Genomic DNA, 18901 nt, shown 5'->3' with positions numbered 1-18901 from the left:
GATATTCGAAATCTGTTTTACCGCCGCTCTCACTGACGCTCTTATTCATTCACTTCCTAATTTGTCGGGCGAATTCAACATCCCTTGCCGACGCGAATCGAGGCCAAGACAATTGACTGCTTCAACCCGGTTCGACAAACACACAGACAAAAGCGACCAAACTTCGCGATGCTCCCGTCCGACTAAGACTCATTTGGAGTCCAGTTGCATGAGAACAATTGTCCAAAAGCCCCCGTAGAACACTTAGTCTCATCATGATATAGAGACTACTTATGATGGATGGCGTTTCTTAAACGACGCAACTACAACGGGGGCCGCCTCGGTGAGATTTCTTCGTGGCTCAGATAGCCAAATTTACAAGGGCGACCGATCGCTCTGAGCGGTTGTGGATAAACCGAAACGCTATTTTCGAAACTACATTATTCATGAAGTAAGAGGTCAGCGAATCCACAAATTATCACCAGAAGGGCAAGCAGCTATGTATTTAGAAGTGCATGATACACGGAGGCGCAAATGATTAAAATTGCGATTCCTTGAATTTGCTTCCAAAGTTCACTTTGGTCCAATTTCCTTCAATTCCAGAATGGATATTAGAAATATATCCCTAGCAATAGGCACGTAATAGAATAAGCGGGCTATCAAGCTCCGGCGGTCGACACCCGGGTGATGATCGAGATGTTTCCGAAGATTACCATGCAATAGTTACAGGCCTCCATCAGACCAACGATGAAGGTATCTAAGCAGACAGATCCCCTAGATCATGGCACATGCCTTCTACGTCTACTCTGCCGAGCGTCTGTCTGAACACGCCTTCGTTCGTATCCTTCCATCGCTGAAATATGCTCCAGCAGGAAAATTCGGGGTCTTCGCAGCATTCGACAAAGTCCATGTTGCAGACTGACAGGCTGGTGCAGAGGTTCACAGCCATTTCGGCGTCTAGTCGGCTGTAGGCGTAGCCGGGCGACCAAGAACCATAGCAGTTGCCATTGTCATTATATATGTCTGCACGGAGAGCCTGCCGGTCTGCGACGATGACGAGATCCATGGTTTCTCCGTCTGCCACTCCTGTGAGGGTCTTGTCATCGATCGCAAGGAAGAACTGGGGCAGTTCATCCTGGCCCGATTTCACATACTGGTCGGATTCGAAGTACGCCATCAGGCCCGGAATATCGGGCGTCCGGACGAGTTTGGCGGCGTCGATAAACTGCATTGTATCCTCGACCTCGCTGAAAAGCTTCTGGCGGACGTGCCGGAATTGCGTTTCCGTCATCTGGGAGAGGACGAAGCAGCAGTAGTCGGTCTGGGCGGTGAAGAAATTGAAATGGTCTGGGCAGGGCACAACTTCGAATGGACATTTCCTCGCCCGCAGAGGGCCGTCGAAGAGCGTCGTGTTAACCCTGGCATTGTTGAGCCGAGTGCCGCGCCTACCGTGCTCGAAAGGGTTCCAGATAGCATGCCAGAAACCCAGAGCATCTCCTATGTCGCGCAGAGTGTGTAGGAGGATTGGCCTCCGGCCCGAGAAAGTCTTTTGTGCAAGAATGATGCAGTAGGCTCCATCACGCGTCTCGTCTTGGTCGATAAACATGGAAAACGTCTCGTCCACAGCTTCCTGGTAAGGGGGCTTTGTGGCTTGGAAAATCCGATACAACTCCGCTCTAGAGCAAGGCTCCCGATCCGCGGGCCAGTTGTAAACGACGACATGAGGAATGTCAACGGAGCCGCCAATTGCAGCCTTGATTTCATCCCTCTTCTCGTCGGTGAGGTGAACGAGAGAGATCAGGCCCAAGGTTGACGGCTCTGGTTTGAGATCGGAGGGTAAATGAGGGGGAAGCCAGCAGCTCGCCTCAGGCTTGTCGTCCTGTCCCTATTAGATATGATAATTTGGTGTTAGCACGGATCGATCAAGTGGTAACATAGGTGATGAAATGGTGCCTGAGGTTTCAGCGCCCATCGCCGCCTGTAGATAGACCTTCCCTTCTGGGAGATCACTTAGGAATACACTCATCTGCTCTCGCTTCTTCCTTCCTAGTGATCTCCACGCTCAGGTCATTGCCATGGCGTTCTCCGACTTCCCCTGAGTCTAGCCGCCATAATAGGACATCTCCAAGTTTCACTCACCTCTATGGTATTTGAAGGGGACCCCCTGAGGTCAATTTTAACGCTCTCAAAATCTGGCAAGACTTGAGCCAGTGATTTCTCAGATCCCAAAGCCAGAGCCAGAACAGCTCTGTTCATCGGTACCCGCGCAGCCTCTCCACCCTCCTGTTCACCCCTGAGGACAATGGCGGTGCCATCCGTGACGGACTGTCTGTCTACAAATATCAACGAAAGCCAGTGGCTAGTCGCCCTATAGATCTGGAATATGGTGGATGGTATCGACGCTGGCGACGGCTCGGAGTCGGAGAGCCAGGGCACTTCAGTGAGGCGTCGCACCAGCCTATGACGATTAGAAGCTGGTCGGTCCTCCACCCATGTCTTGTCAACAGAGCACAGCTCGTCGAGTATCTCCCGTCTCTGGCTCTCTTCCAGCCAACAGAGGAAGACGACGTTTAATGTAGGTGGAGCACCATAACCAGGTGGCTTAACATGGGGCAATTGCCACGAAGGGAACTCTCCAGCATGAGAGGCCATGGCGATGCGGATCTAATATGTTTGATGCTGCTTTGAGAACTCGTCGATTGGTAACCTGTCCCCCGGGAGGAGGGGTTAGGTGATTATAACACGTGATCATCAAGGGCACGTATACAAGCCAACTCCGCGGCATTTTTAAACCAGTGCCGAAGTTCCACAAAGCCTTGGTATAAAGACTGTCTTCCTTTCGTACTAGCCATCTCGTGTTGTGAACCAACACACTTCGTACTTATATACTGCTGAACACGGGCTGTTTTATAGTAAGCCCATATGCCCTATCATGGTTTCGAATACGAGCCGACAAACAAAGCATAAGTGTTTTGGAGGTCAACTGTTCTCAAATTTCCCTGTAATCTGTCTTCGAGTTCTAATGTACCATCTAACGCCATTGTGTTTTATCATGTCATCTTCATTACCTTTTTCAAACCCTGCAGGGAGACTGGTTTAACGAGGTAGTCATCTAACCCCACCATCTTAGCCTGTTGCTGCATTTCATCTGAAGCGACCCCAGTGACAGCCATGATGCAAGATGCCGGCCTGCACGTCTCCTTTTCAAACAATCGAATGTTTTTCGTAGAATCGAGGCCATCCATGACAGGCATTGAGAGGTCTGAGAACGCTGGGTTAGATAAATATCCTTGAGATAATGTGAGGAAAACTCACCCATTAAAACGTATGTGAAGGGTTTGTCGGACTCCTTGTACTTATTCAAGGCAATCAGCCCATTTGAAGCCGTTTCGTAGCTGCAGCCCAATTTACGCACGAAGGTGGACAGGATCTGTGCACAAACCTATCAGCATATGAAGAATAAGGTGAAAAGGGCGGAGGTACCTTGAGGTTGATGTTGTTGTCATCTACAATCAAAACGTGTATTCCATTATCCTTTCCAGTCGATGGCTGGGGTGCAGCAGGGGCAGGAGGAGGGGGAGCGGGAGCGGCTTCATGTGGCGTTGAAGTTCCAGGATCAGGCGGAGCATCTTCGTTGGTATTGGGCGCTTGGGCTGACGAAGTCTTAGTCTCGGAAGGTATGAGTGAGACTCCAGGGTTTTTCAAAGCGGACTTGATAGCATTGACTAGCTTGCGCGGGCCATATCTGTTGCAGGTTAGTTATGTCGCTAAGAACAAAGGATCGGCGTATACACACGGATAAGAGACGTGAATGAAATTGGCTTGCACATGATGTCCTGCAGTTGACTTTTTCTCACCCAGCACGATAAATCGCTTGATCCTGGATTGGGCCACGGATGAAGAGTCGGCCTGAACCAACTGCTGCAATTTTGTGTCCTCGATAATCGCAACATCGCCATCCGCTTTCTCTAAACCCTCTGCAAATGAAACGCTCCAATTGGGCTGCGCCAAAATGACACTGCTAAGAGAGTTTTGAATCGACAATTTGCGTTTGTTTTCTGCGCTCAAAATACCGGTGGGTATTTCGTTCAAGTCTGGGCAATCGTTGAAGCCGACAAGACATGCCCGAGTGGCCGAACTCGAGTCTGGTAATTCATCGTTGGGATCTAATCCCGAGCCATCCTCCTCGCAGGAATGGACAGGAATGTAAGCATCCACTTGCGTCCCTACACCCAACTCACTTTTCACATCGATATGACCCCCAAGAAAAGCGACGAGCTTGCGCACAAGATTGAGTCCGAGCCCAACGCCTTCTGAAAGGGGATCTTCCTGGGAAAACGGGGAGAAGACCGAGTGTCTGAGATAGTCGGGGGATATTCCTCTGCCTGTATCTGTCACTGACAGATGGGCCAGTACAGGCTCGGAGCCGCCGGCCCTGATACTGGACAGGGATACCTCGATGAGACCGCCTTTGGTCCACTTCATGGAGTTTCCAAGAAGACTCATGACAATTCTTCGCCAAGCGCCCGCCACCGAGCTCACCTTCCATGCACTTTGCTGCTCGACCCGGACGACAATAGAGGGTTTTTCTGTATCTTTAGAGTTCGAGGATCCAGCTGGGACCCCCAGGGAGCCTTGAGCTTCGGATTCAGAGTTTTTCATCCCCCCTGGCATCTGTGAAGTGGACATAATTTCAGTCACTTCCTCTACTAATATGCCCAGGTCAAAATCAGTTATCAGGCTCGTCATGTCTGGATTGAGCTTGTCGCCTCCTTGGAGAACCGGTGTTGTCAAATTATTAATCTTTGTAAAGTCCAGTCTAATAGATGTTAAATTAGCAAGAGGCTTTTGGGAATTCCCGGACCGATACTAACAGGTGGTTCACGACGTCCAATAGCGTTAAGCCACAGGCTTCAATCATCTTGACCATATCGGCCTGACCTGGATCAAGGGCTGTCGCCCGCAACAGCTCAGTATTGCCAAGAATTCCATGAAGTGGGGAACGAAGCTCATGGCTGATGGAGGAGATGAAGTTCGATTTGGAATTCTCCGTATTATTCCAATCGACTCTGGCAACCTCGGAGATGATCGAGTTGCTGAAAGCCTTGAAGAATCCGAGTTCTTGCATACCCAAGGCACGCTGCATCTTTCTCGTCCAAAGGAGGGTCCCTGCCAGCCAACGTGATTTATTCCAGTCCCACAGTGGGAAGAAAAGCACCGAGTCAGCCTCGGGAAGTTGTTTAGCTAGCTCACAGGTGATGTCGCGGAGAATGTTAAGCTCGGTGATAGAGTCTTCCCCTCCACTCTGGTAGGAAAGGTAATGGCTATCCGTAACTCCATCACCCAACATGAAGATCTGCCCGTGAGGGAAAGCTGCAATCATCTTCTGTAACAATTGTTCCGTCAAAACGATTTCAAGACCGTTCTGACCATCTTTCAATGACCTCGTGAAAGCTTGTCCTAAAATTTCGCATGATTTTTGAGATTCCTGCGGCGGTTTTCCATCGCGGTTAAGGCCCAACTGAACCGAATTTAGGTTGTTAAGAAAGCCGGAATGTAATGGTTTTGACGAGGGCTGCCAGGCAGCCAATGATTCAGGCGATTGGCTACAATGATCAGATTATATCAATAAACGGAGAAGTGGGGGTACTAACGTTCCAGAGTTACTTTGAAATGCATCTACGAACATCACTCCATCAAGGTCCATAGAGTCTCTCAAGATGACACTGGCACGAGAAAATATGGATGCGATAGACCGAGAAATGGCCAGGCTGGAATATGAGTTCGTCTGAGGGTTGGCATCATTTCCATCGGGTCCAGTCACCTCGTCGGCATTCAAAAGGTCATCGTGCAGGGAGGCCGAAGTGGTTTCGGTATGATAAGACTTCCCCCTGCCGGAGGACAATGGCGATGATTCAGCCGTGATTTGCGTTGAAGTCTGATCTTCTCTTTGCGTTGAAGGTGACACAGCAGGCTCATTCCTGCCATCCGAGTCGGTTTGAACAGCAAGATTTGCGAAAGGACGTAATTCTTTGAGTTCGGTGTCAGGGTCTGAGTGATCGGTGACAAGATCAGTCACTCCTTTCACCAGTTTCTCAGCTCGGCGATGAAAGTGGACAATGCGAGTGCTTTCTAGGTATTTTGCCAGGGCATCTGCAATTTCCTGCAACAAGGCAACCTCGGTATCCCCAAATTCAGAGCGCGGCTCGTCGTCCACGACACAATAGGAACCCAATACGTGACCGGACGGGCTAAACAAAGGCACCTCGGCGTAGAACCGCATATGGGGCCAATCGACCACGTAAGGCCGATCCCTAAAACACTCTTCATCGGCAAAGTTGCGAATAATGTATCGGGTACGATTGGCAGTGACATTAGGGGTATCGATTTCTAGCGAGGTGTCTTGAGCTGTGAATAACTTGATTGTATGAGGACAAACCCCCCAGGAGAGATCTATGGTTCTGGAGCCCAGGTATATGCCATCGTCTGGCAAGTGCTGGTCCTTATGTCGCAAAGATATAGAAGTCGTCGTTTCGGCAATGATGTGTTGGTTCTTGCCATCGATAATAGAAATAAAGGACCGATTACACCCAAACCGATAGACACCTAGTTGTGCGATGGCGTTGAGTGTGATGTCGGGAGAGAGGTAAGCTGCTCCAGGCTGCCCATCTCCCGTCGGTGCAACCTGGCTGGACGACTCGTCGGTGCCGGGATGGCTGAAGGTGCAGTAGTATCTATAAGCAGAGTATATGTCAGCATCATTAGTGTCGACGAAAACCACGGTACATATGCTCAAATCGTTAGACTCACTTTGACAATTCGCGGATGCGCTCGCGCTCTGCCAGGGACGTTGGGGGGTGATCCGGCGCACGGGCCGCGTACAAGGCCATGCTTCCTTTGTAAAACGGGTTGTAAACGTCTTTGTAGAGAAAAAAAGAGCAGGAGAAAGCAAAATCAATGCTTCCACTTCATGGAGGCTTGTGAAGGTGTAAAATTGGAATATCGAGTGGGGAGTGCATAAGGAGGGGCCACGCCTCAATTGCGGGAATCGTATCCCAACAAGCCGATTGGCAAATGTAATCAAAGCTCCACAAATTCGCCACTAGATTCTGCCGGTTCTATCCTATTCAACTGGCCACTAGGACCTCTCAGATACCATCACGGTGTCGAGGTAGGTAGGCGGTTGGATGGAAGTCACTGCGGATCCTGGATTCTTGATAACATCTGCAGTCAGGCTATAGCTACTGCTTTACCATTGAGTTGATCATCGCTTCTTCGGATTGGGGTCGCCGTAACTCAGTGCCATTCCATACTTCCTCAGAAGGTAGTCCAAGACAGCCCCGAATCTTCGATTGACATCGTGTAGTAGCTCGATTACATAGAACAGACTGAGCACCGAATTTTATAACAATCCTTTATTTGAATTGATGACGCTTCTGCTGTCTCCAAAGGTCAATACTGCTAGTAGGAGCGAGTGGAGAAACGGCGTTACAAATTAGATAAAGGTAGGATACTTAAACCTATGAGTCCCTCTAACTAGTTATGACTAGTGGAAATAGCTATTTACCTATCCCCTTACGAAGTCCCACCCCTAATCTCATTAAAAATTTCTAGTCTCTATGATGTAGCGACATATCGTTAGTCGCGATAGAATTTAGGGACCTAGACCAGTTCAATGCTAAGCGACGACTATCTTAGAGAAGAATCGCCGTCTTATCGAGGTAGGTGATCACATCTAGTCGTCACAGCATTGACCTAAAAATCCAATGCGCCGATACTCCAATTAAAATTGTTGATTTATGTCAATCTACTTTTTTCTATCCATATCTTGCCTTTTCGTAAGATCCCGCCCCCGTATCACATGCACAAAAAAGAAAAACGCAATCGCTACCAGACACTCAAACCAACAGCTCAAAGATGTGACGTTTAGTCAACGTACTTGGGAAGAGACTTGAGGACGCCATCGCGGGAAATTTCCTCCAGAGCGGTGGTCATGGTCTCAACGAAGCGCTTGTCGTTGCGCAGGTCGTCACCGAACAAGTTTCTAATCTTAAGCAGTTCCATAGGGTTGGTGCCTCCAGCACGAGCCCTAGTCTGGAGCTCCTCGAGCATGGGGTCAACGACCTCGAACTTGTTGCCGTTGTCATCGACGCCGTGGATGTAGTGGAACCAAGCGGCCGCGGTGAAACACAAGCGACGGAAGGGGCCAGTAACCCAGATAGCCTCAGCAATGGTGGGCATGATAAACTGGGGAATCTTGCCAGTGCCGTTGGAGCAGATACGGGGTAGCTGGTCCATGATCGGGGGGTTGGAGAAACGCTCCACCAGTGTCTTGCAGTATTCATCGATATTGACACCGGCAATTTCTGGGAGGGTAGCCTTCACCTCCTCCTGCATCATCTGCCAGACAAACTTGCTGAACAGTGGGTTCTCCATGACCTCGTGCACGTACTTATAGCCTGCCAGCTGGCCACCGTAGGCGATAATGGCGTGGCTGCCGTTAAGCAGACGTAGTTTATGCTTCTCGAACTCCTCGACATTTTTAACGTTCTTGACAATCTGTACCCCGACCTTCTCGAATGGTGGGCGGCCGTCACAGAAGTGGTCCTCGATAACCCACTGCATAAAGGGCTCCGTGACGATAGGCCACGAGTCCTCAATGTTAAAGTCCTTTGCGAGAGATACCTTATCGGCGGCGGATGTCTGAGGGGTAATGCGGTCGACCATCGCGTTAGGGAAGTGACCGTTCGTGTTGATCCACTCCGCGAGCTCGGGGTTGCGTAGACGGGCAAAAGAGACAAGCATATTACGGGTGATAGCGCCATTCCCCTGCATATTATCGCAGGACATAACAGTGAAGGGGTTCAGTCCCTGCTCACGGCGCCGTGCCATACCATGGTAGAGGAAGCCAAAAGTTGTTTTAGGGGCCTTATCGTTGGCAGGGTCGAGGTCATGCTGAATGTCGGGGTCCTCGCTCTGGAGTTCGTGCGTGTTCTCGTTATAGTAGTAGCCGCTCTCGGTGATGGTAAGCGACACAATATGGGTATCGGGGTGTCCTAGCTTGGCAATGACAGCCTCGCGGTTGTCAGGGGCAAAGAGGTAGGAGTTAATGCTGCCCATCACTTTGGCAACGCTGCCCTTGGCGGAACGCTCAACGATGGTGTAGAGGTGGTCTTGAGAACCCAAGGCGTCGCGCATGCCGACGTCGAAGGGCTGCAAGCCAACTCCACAAATTGCGTAGTCGGTCACTCCATGATTCTGCATGAGCTGGTTGACATAGACAGCCAGGTGAGCTCGGTGGAAGCCGCCGACGCCAATGTGGACGATCCCCTCCTTGACAGCGTCGCCACGCTGGTAGGTAGGGATCTCAAGCGGCACGCTGGCTGCCGTGGAGATCTGAGACAGGTTCTTGCTGTTAAGCTTCAGGACTCCCATTGTGAAAAATTGGTATGAATTGAAAAGTTGAAAGGGGGAGGAAAATTGGATAGCTTTTATTGAATGGCCGCAAGCAGCTGTATGTATTTTCACCGCCACCCGGTGTTGGTAAAAGTGGGGAACAGCCCACCTCATGAGTTGGGCAGTGGTGGGGACCCCGCGGGCAGAACGAATGAAATATCCATGCGCATGGCCCCTAATGCCTAGAGGCTATCTTTTTGCGTCACGCGGAAAATTCTAATCTTTGGGCGACAGAGCTCCGACTCATCACCGAAAGAAGTAAAAGTCAATCCCAAAAATATCCACGAGACCGGCCAGAACACGATGGTCCCCTGCGCCCACGTTCTAGAACCCTTCTATGGTTTTACCTACCTAGGTCAAAAACCCCCTTGGAATAAAGAAGCGGGAACTTTGGAAGTAAACTTGATCTTAGTAATCTATCAGACTTTTTTTTCAAGATGGCAAACAGCCAAAATAGGAGATCCCGTAGAGCTCCCGTTGAAACAAGCCCCGCCGGGATCGCCACAATCCCGGGGACCCGTAAGTCACTTCCGAGTTGGCCACACCGCCGAGTGGGCCACCACATCCCACCGTGTTAAATGTTGATTTTTACAATCTTAGGTCACTCATTTCAATCGATTGAAGAAAATGCAGACCATCCAGTAGTTGTAAGCACGATGGTTGGATGTAAGCACAGTGGCTGGATACATGTAACGCAATATTCCGATGCAAATTCTGACGTCGGCCTCTGCGCGCCTCCCTAAGATCAACGGTGGCGAAGGTAAATGTAGCGCCCTGTACTTTGTAATCGGCGAGACAGAATGCCGCATCTATTTTCGCTCTCCCATTGCAACGTGACCCACTTTCAAACGATTTCCATGGAATCTCCGGGCCTTTCTAGCAAATCCTTTCGCCAATCGCGCTACCGTACAATACAGTAGAAGACATGCCTATCAGAAATCGTAAGAAGGGAAAGAATCCTAGTGGGACGCGTCATGGGGATTTGCGATCACCCTTCACGAACGGATTGACCGCAGCCACTAATTTGGCTCACGAAGAGCTCCCAGAGAGCCTACATGTACAGTAAGAACTCATTTTCGACGATCATGTGTTTTGTAGTTCTAAGCCTTTGTTCATACCAGGATACCAGACGTGGAAATTATTTATATAGCAACACGAGACTAAGACGAAGGCTATAGCTACCATCTAATTACATGAAGATCGTTCAATGACCAATCCACATTAGAATCGTGCAGGAAACCCGAAGCAAAATTCAGGATTAAGCATTATTAAGGAAATCATGTGGAGCGTGGGTATTATCTGCATCGACATCTGTTTCCCTCTGGAGTTCGTCTTTCCCTTTATCTGCTTCTTTCTGTCCTCCGGAATCGTCCTTGTCATGCAACGTAGATTCTCCAAGTTCAGCAGGCAAATCAGAGTACGTTGTATCCTTTCGTTGATCCAGCTCTGCAGTTCTGTAAGATCTTTCCGTGCTACCACCCGGCAGCTCGTCATCCCGGGGAGCTTCGGAAGTATTCCCTAAAGTCAACGTCAGTCGGAACGATCCTATGGCATCCACCGCTCTTCTGGGTGACGTTTAGATACTTACGGGGGCAACATGCTGTGGCAACACTAGACGTGCGCAAAGTGCGCACATATCGGCGGAAACCTTCGGGCGTAGAGGATGCTCCTGCTGTCAAAACGGTTGCAGCGGAGAATCCAGCCGGGCAAAAAAGGCCCGGATCATAGACGGGTTTGCAAGTTGCATATACCACCCGTGAATTGCGTTTGGGGCCAGATATATCCCTTCACTTCAGACTTTTATCCTATACACATTCTCTCAGCATAGTCAAGACCGCCCCTGATCACCGCCAAGTCGCCACCCCGAGTCAACATAATATCCCTCTTTTCCAAGGCACAAGCAATGTCCTTCTTCCCAGCAAACCAATCATAAGGAACAAAAAAGTGCTCGAAGACCTCGGTTCTTGGGGAATCTTTGCTTTGCACAATCTCTAACCTGCTCTCGCTAAGATCAACAGAGCACACCCAGAAAGACCGGTTCAGGAACACGAGTTTGCATTCATGAATGCCGATAACATGGGCAACACTAAGTTCGAATGCCGTCATCTGCAAACAAAGCGGAGCGGCTAGACTTGATGTCGTGAGCATGTTCTCTGCTTCATCTGTGGCATTTTGACCAAATGTTACCGCAGCATCTAATTGCTTGCCTTCGAAGTCGCTGAAATCATTTTGTACGATTGTAAGACAGTCCGCATCAATTATCGCAATCCTATTGACGTTGGCGGAGATGCCCGGATATAACAAGTCGAGCATAATTCTTCGTTTCGGACCTAGCGAGTATAGGGTCGCATTTTTGAGCTCTGCCGTTTCGTTATCCAACGACAATGCAAAAGACGAAATTTCAGACCAGTCGCTCCAGCAGTAGGTGCAGACTTTGACATTGTATACACAGATCAGATGTAGAGAGGATTCCGGGTGAGGGAGCCATTTGCGGGCTCCTGGCATTTTTGGGTATGTCTGCTGTCTCTCATACTTACCGCTGTCCAGACTGAACAGGTGATCAGATTCGCGAGTCGATACCAAGAACTTCCCTGCTATGTCTCCGACTAGCACATCTCTGATTGCCTGTTCGGAGTCGAGGCGGGACTTGAAGATTATCTTCAGGTTGCCGGGCCAACCTTTGTCCGCTGACTTCTGAAGTTTGTGTAGGAAGATCATATTGGAGGCATCGACGCTAAGGAGGGCATCCCTTCTCTTGATCCAGACCAACAGGCGGACTGGTGACTTGTGGCTGTAGAGAGTCACTAAGCTCACTGCCGTTTTCCGCTCGTAAAGTACGACTGATCCATCATCCTTCCCGCAAAAGACAATTTCGGACATGTGATGGATTGCCATGGCAGTGATCTTTGCTTTTGCCTCTGTGGAAACGGTCTCTACCACTGTGGTGAAAGTGGTCCCGCTGCTGCCATCGCTCAGGGACTCTCGCAACAGAGCTTCAGGTTCCCAGACAGTGCACTGGGTGCCTCGTATGTCGGCAAGACGCATACTGTCTTTGGTGAAGGCAAGCTGCTTAATAAAAGAGTTGGATGATTTGACCCGATAAAGGAGCTTGAACGTATCAAATTCGTAGACGTGGATAATACCATCTGCACCACCCGCTGCCAAGAGGCGCCCATTGGGGCTTGGGGCGAGGGTTTGGCAGTTGGCACGAAAACATTCCAGCTGCTGATCGGCAAAAGGGTCGAGGAGGGCAAGATCACCATCAAGGTATGTTACTGCGAGAAGGCTAATGTCAGGATTAGGGTTGAAAGCAAGCGCGACGACGACATGCGTGCTGGTTTCTCCGCTGGAGAGTTTCTTGCCACAGCTACCAGCGAAGACGTTCTCTTCCATGTCCCAAAGTGTGATGGGCTGGCCACTGTATGCAACAGCAAGAATCCTGTGGTTGGTAGAGAGAGTAAGTGCGCATGGGCTCCCACGCGGAGACGTTCGGTTCGTCTCTGGCTTATCGGTATTGCACCATGGTATGCGCACCAACGCCGGCTCGGTACCGTATCCCAGATCCCAAGAAGCGATATAGTTATTACCACTCGCAATTAAAAGCGTCTCGCCATCGAAGTCCATAGCTAGCGGACGCGGAGGGCCAACAAAGCTGTGCACAACTTCGCCACTTCTGATGTCCCAGATCTTGACCATCCGCCTACCACAAGTTGCTAAGAGGTCCCTTTTGATCGCGAAAGCAATGAATTCGATCCCTGCACCGTGCTCCAAGATCTTGTATTCCTGGTAGGATGTGACATAGTACAATACGACGGACCCTGAACTGAGACCTACGGCCAAGAATTCGTCTCCATAGCGTAAGGCCCTCGGTTGACCCTGACGAAAATCCATGCACAGCAGCCTGTCATCCCATTGCTTGCTAAGAGCACCAAGAACTGCGAGCCTCTGGCCTGAACCTCTGGTGGCGTATATCATAGACTCGGTGGGACAGAAGGGAGGTATCAAAGAGTATATTGCTGATGGTGATACCATGAGAGCATTGGCGAACATGGCAGGAATCCGAGCAAGGTCCGTGATCCAATGTCGTATACCTCGTATCCGAGGGTCTAGTGAAGTACGCTCGATGGCGCATGCGTTGACGTAGGTTTTGAGATGTTTTGAGGCGTGGATGAGGTGACTGAGATTTTGAGAGTCGGCGATCGTTTCCATCCAAGTGAAGACATTACATCTCAGGAACTGCACGACAAGCTGGAATGTCCCAGCCGCTAGCGGATCAGCTCTTGAGAGGTGATATGAGAAAGATGTGTATGCATAGCTGGCGAAATCAAGTCTTCTTGCTGGCAAACTTGGAGGCGAACGGCGTCGTGTGTTCCTCGGAGGCTTCATTTCCTGCCCGGCAAGGTACTCAAGACACACATGAGCCATCCGTGTATGCGCTTTAGTTTTCTCAATGGAAAACTCGGACTCAAGTCCATCGCCCACAAGGAATTCTCTGGCAGTTTCATGCACCATGTTAACTCTCCCATATTTGTCCACGACCACTAGTTGACCACAGAGCGCGGCGATGCTCTCTTTTAATCTTGGGAATGAGTCGTGTATTTCAAGAGTCAGAGCACCGTCCAGTTCGCCGATTGTCATTGGTCGAATTGCGCATACTGCCCACATAAGAATAGTTTTGGCCAGGTTCTTTCCGCGAGTGACCTGCGACATGGAGGTTAAAGTCCGCTTGTATAGTGATTCCATGCCTCTCGGTACATCTTCAAGAATCTGTTGGATTTCCTTCTTGCTGTGGCAGCATAGGAGCTCCTCAAGCACCAGGATTGTCCACAAGAAGGATCCCTTAGATTTGTCTAGAATCTTTTCGGCTAATGTATCTTGATCGTCAGGTCCCACGACTGTTAAGGCTTGAGACTTCTTTTCAATTAAAAGCCTGAGATCTGACTCTGTGTCTGTTTCCGAGATTGGCAAAGTCTGAACTAGGTTGGGTGGGATGATCGAAAAGCCTTGGCCCAGATTGACCGTATCCCGACTTGTCACAAGGATCCTCAGGGGTATAGACTCGCCCATGTTGGAAAAGATAGCCTGAAAAAGGATTGCGGGATTGGAACATTCGTCCAGAGCATCTATGACCCAGTAATGCCGAGTCATTGGGGTCTGAAAAATACCGGAAAGGAAGAGCAATCTCCAAAGAGTGCGTTCGTCGGCAGAATCTAAGCAAACGCCATCCGCCTGCATCCTTAAAATGGCATCACCGGCTTCGATATGGGAGCTAGCCATCTGAAAAGCGAGAGATCGAAGACAACGACCTAGGTTGGACTTTGACTTGTCTCCATGTCGGAAGAAAAAGTAGCTGCATGCCCGACCGGACTCCTTGAGCTGATCTACGATATAGCCAGAGAGAACGGACTTCCCCATTGCTGGCTTGCCATTGATCCATAAAGTCCTGGCATTTCCGGATTTCCCATCTCTCCATTTAACGTAAGCGGCTTTGGTCAAAATCCATCCACACGACCCGTCCATCCGAGCTTCACAGACGTTTGTAAGATCGTTGTCTGAGATGTCGGAAATTTTCAGGTATATCTTGAGGTTTCTGGTCCTCTCAAGCATTTGCTTCCCCTTCCGCTCCAGAATTGCCGTGGCAATTGTTCTCACAGTAGAGGCGAGCGCATTTCGTAGTTGGGCGTAGTTGGAGTCTTTAGGTGTGTCAAACTTGCATATCGTGCGGTGATCAGCAGTCATGGGAATCTGCTTTTCTTCTCGATACCCGAGGACGGCCGACTCAGGATTGACAATGAGTGAGCTAAACATTCTCATTTTTTGCGTTTCATAGAACGACCACAGCTCAAGTCCGGCAGAGAAATGCCGGAATTCGTCATTGATCACTTGGATAGCCTCAGAGTTTGGTTCCAGATCGCCAACATAAGCGCGATCGAAAGCAACTTTGAGGAGGTTTTTCAACATCTTTGCCGAGTCGGAACCTCGATGCGGCGTGGCGAGGAAATAGAATGCAGCGAATCGCCCCGACAGCTGCTTGTGCACTGCATCCTGTTTCGCCAGGATATATGCTTTCTTCATCACCAAACCACCCATGCTGTGGCCGATGACAACGATGGTCGTCCCGGAATTGGCAATACATGGAGAACTGCTTATCGCGCCTAGGAATGACTTGCCAATATGATGTATATTCAAGCAGTTCTCCTTTCCTTTCAAGTAGTACGAATCGTATCCATAGCTATGAATGCGGACATTCTTGAATGCGGGATCTTTGGAGAGCCACTCCTTTGGCCAGAAATGAGACTGCAGGGACGACTTGCTCCATGTTTTTCTAGAACTGCCGCCTAAGCCATGGATGAAGATGCAGTCGATCTCCGGCTCCTTTGGAGAATATAGGAGGTTGAGTCCAAGCGGGCCCTTCACGTCCTCAGCTTGATCGTCCGAGGTGGTGGACGTCGTGGACAGGGTTTTTGATAAAGAGAGCAGCTTCCATGAGCTCTTAGTCGAGTAGTGACTAACTGGAGGACTGTCGGGGTATATGTCAGGCTTCGGGCGCCGCTGCTTTCGAGAGAACTAGTACAGTTAGCGACCGGGTAGAATTGAAGTTATCCGGGGCCAAGGATGTGAGACTTAACCATTGTAGCCCACAAAAGCCAGTGCGTGGGGCGCTAACATCGGATGCCCGGACTCATCAAAGGTGACGTCGGCACGCTGATCTGTCAATCAAGAGAACAATGGAACAATGTTATAACGGGAATTACTTCAGAAGAAATTCTTGGTGATGCCCAACACCTCGCGGTCAAAGCACATAGCACGAGGCTGGCTCTCCCTTCCCCGCTGGAACCACGAATCAGCTGGCTGTTTCAACCGCCCGTCCATCCCCCGCTTGTTAAGGGAAAACGGCATGTGTTTACCCTTAAAAATTCACGCAATCTCCAAGAACACCCCATCAACCTGTACCGTCCTTGCCATCCATTGATGATGCTCTGTTCATTTCATCCATAAGAGGGTTCTATGCGCATTGTGTATTATTTCAAAGAGTCATTTTCTTATGGGTTCCCAGCCGAACCCGACCTTTGCGGTTGGGGATCATGAGGCTTTCATGGAGTTCGCTCTCACTCAGGCACAAAAATCACCGCCAGCTGCCAACAAATTCTGCGTCGGAGCCGTACTTGTCGACGCGGCTAAAGGCAAGGTTCTATCGACAGGGTACTCGCTTGAATACCCGCAAGACTACAAGGGAGATCCAGGCACCACGCCAGTGTTGTTTTATCAAGATCGCCGACGAGCACAAAATCCCCGAGGAACGTATCCATGAGGTCCTTCCGGCCAACACGGCGCTGTACACAACCATGGAGCCGTGCAACGAGAGACTCAGCGGCAACGTGACCTGCGCGACAAGGATCTTGAGACTTAAGAGCGCTATCAAGACTGTCTACGTGGGAATCAAGGAACCCGGGACGTTTATCGCGCACAATAATGGACAGGAAAGGTTGGAGGCAAATGATGTCAAGGTTGTGTTTCCTGTGGAACATTGGCGTGACAGAATTACCAAGGTCTCAATGACTGGGCACTGAGGTCTAAGATTGGATTAGCTAAGAAAATAAGGTTGCGGAAAACCGGGACGGCCTCACAGCTCTTGTTTACATGAACCTCTCAAGGTGATTGAGGGAGATATTGGCAAATAAAATATGTTTCTGCGGCCCCTTTTCTTCCTGCGACTATCTGCCTACCTTTTGTTAGTTTAAACACCTACTAGATAGGCTTAGCTTTACCGCTTCCTTCACCGCTTCTAACCTTCTCCCTCATTTCGTTCTTGCTCCAGAGTCTCTAGCCTCCTCCGCTAATACATCCTCTCCATCCCTATACTTCATCTTCGCTGATACTTAAACCGATCATTTGGAAAATACCGACAGGAATCATCAAAGCAAGGTGCGGGCACGTTCACAGGGGGCAGGATACCATAGGGCATTGCGTGACTTGCCTCGCATTGCAAAGACGTAGGCAGAAGGGAATTAGAGTAATCAGCGCAATCAGATGTATACAGACTAAGTCAGATAGACGTATATTGATGGAGATGGAAATAGATGCAAAAATCTCAGTCGTACAAAAGGACTGATTTATCTTATCCCGTATACTGCCAGGAATGATAGGAATCGTACAAAGAGCCACGCTCGGCGTGTTGCGTCAAATTTTTGGATTTTTACGACCACATCCTCTTTTGGAACATTTTCATCGCCTTATTTCAGAGCCAAATTGTTGTTTTAACAAGTAGCCCGCCCCAAGAATTGAGATGGAGCTTTGACCACGATGTCTCATTACGTCTTTAGGCCTTACTCATAGGCTCAATAAGCTATAAGAAGTTCAGCGCTTTTTGATGGTACTATACTAGCCTCTTCTTGTTGAGATTCGATGTGGTAATCTATAGCACTTACTATCTAGGCACGGGTTCGGGCAATCATCTAGGCACCTCGCTTAAAGGACTGATGTCGGCGGAATTCCTATTTCTGATTAGCTCGTCATCGGTTCCACACTCAACGGGTCCGTATTTATCTGGCAAATGCATCAGGCCGTCTTTTTTTTGTACCTGAAATCCATTCATGTACATATAGAAGCCATGAATCATAGTCCAAAAACGGGTTGCGTCCTCGTCCATCTCATCCTCTGATGATGGCGATTGTTGCTGGTTCTCAGACCCTGCTTTTCTCTTGTCCTTTTCTATTGCATTAAAGGACTTATTGCATTGTTTGATAATGCTACTGGCCTAGAGAGCATTCGGCCCCCACTAGCCGTCCTTCGATCAATAAGGGCTGGAATTTGACTACGAGAAATCTAAACAGGTATGTGGCTTTGAATGATTAATGGATCAAAATGTGGGTCGATTTCTATGAGACGATGGGGTGCAAAGGTTTTGATCTTTAGATTCATTTCAGGTTTTCGAGTACAAGTTCCCTGGGAAGCCTCTGATCCCCATGTTTAGAAGTTGTATGCTCAAATATGACGATTTAACTACGCATGTATCAAACTACGTTACAGATTCGCCTTACGTAAGTCACAGCTATGAGCAAGAGGCAAATCCAATGCGTATGGAGGGCTGTTAGGGTCGCAAGTGTCTAGGTCTCACGTGTAAGATGAAGTATATAGTCTCGCTATCATTCTGGTAAAGAAAACTATTCCTAGAAAAGAGATGTTAATGCCTTAGCCACATACAAATTACGACAGGTTAGAATACGGGCCGGGAAACAATTGATGAGTGCCCACGGGGTAATCCGTTTTGGGCCGTTGATGTAGCTGCGGAGGTGGATCCGAGTAATGATGCTGCCTCGGAACAAACGAACGAACCACGTAACGCGACCGCTAAAAATAGGCGCCGATCGTCGGTGGCTGCGTCTCCCGCTTCGGCTTCGTCTCAGGCTTCAATGTTCATATACCACTTCGTGCTGGCCATTCTGTTCTCCAGTCGAATGTCAAG

The 18901-nt window shown here is 49.4% G+C and overlaps 5 protein-coding genes across 5 annotated transcripts; 2 read left to right on the top strand and 3 right to left on the bottom strand.

Annotated features, from left to right (window-relative positions):
• Window positions 1-760: 760 nt before the first annotated feature.
• On the top strand, window positions 761-1498 carry N7498_002585 (uncharacterized protein; the record flags this gene model as incomplete). Its single annotated transcript, XM_058449647.1, has 2 exons — window positions 761-883; window positions 941-1498. The coding sequence occupies 2 exons, from the start codon at window positions 761-763 to the stop codon at window positions 1496-1498; spliced, it is 681 nt and encodes a 226-aa protein (XP_058311991.1).
• Window positions 1499-3029: 1531 nt separating this feature from the next.
• N7498_002584 (hybrid sensor histidine kinase/response regulator) lies at window positions 3030-6869 on the bottom strand (the record flags this gene model as incomplete). Its single annotated transcript, XM_058449646.1, has 7 exons — window positions 3030-3241; window positions 3295-3409; window positions 3463-3724; window positions 3776-4798; window positions 4854-5585; window positions 5634-6713; window positions 6790-6869. The coding sequence occupies 7 exons, from the start codon at window positions 6867-6869 to the stop codon at window positions 3030-3032; spliced, it is 3504 nt and encodes a 1167-aa protein (XP_058311990.1).
• A 1036-nt stretch (window positions 6870-7905) lies between these two features.
• N7498_002583 (mannitol dehydrogenase family protein) lies at window positions 7906-9414 on the bottom strand (the record flags this gene model as incomplete). The annotated part of the gene is made up of 1 exon (XM_058449645.1): window positions 7906-9414. The coding sequence occupies one exon, from the start codon at window positions 9412-9414 to the stop codon at window positions 7906-7908; it is 1509 nt and encodes a 502-aa protein (XP_058311989.1).
• Window positions 9415-11235: 1821 nt separating this feature from the next.
• N7498_002582 (uncharacterized protein) lies at window positions 11236-15525 on the bottom strand (the record flags this gene model as incomplete). The annotated part of the gene is made up of 1 exon (XM_058449644.1): window positions 11236-15525. The coding sequence occupies one exon, from the start codon at window positions 15523-15525 to the stop codon at window positions 11236-11238; it is 4290 nt and encodes a 1429-aa protein (XP_058311988.1).
• Window positions 15526-16480: 955 nt separating this feature from the next.
• N7498_002581 (putative DRAP deaminase) lies at window positions 16481-17006 on the top strand (the record flags this gene model as incomplete). Its single annotated transcript, XM_058449643.1, is given in 2 exon segments — window positions 16481-16624; window positions 16638-17006. 2 exon segments carry the CDS (start codon window positions 16481-16483, stop codon window positions 17004-17006), a joined length of 513 nt encoding a protein of 170 aa, XP_058311987.1.
• Between the last annotated feature and the right edge of the window lie 1895 nt (window positions 17007-18901).

Source organism: Penicillium cinerascens (assembly GCF_028974065.1).
Source record: "Penicillium cinerascens strain IBT 15544 chromosome Unknown contig_1_segment0_segment0, whole genome shotgun sequence".
NCBI lineage: Eukaryota > Fungi > Ascomycota > Eurotiomycetes > Eurotiales > Aspergillaceae > Penicillium > Penicillium cinerascens.
The sequence above is the reverse complement of the archived record's forward strand: the minus strand, read 5'-3'. Positions and strand labels throughout refer to the sequence as shown.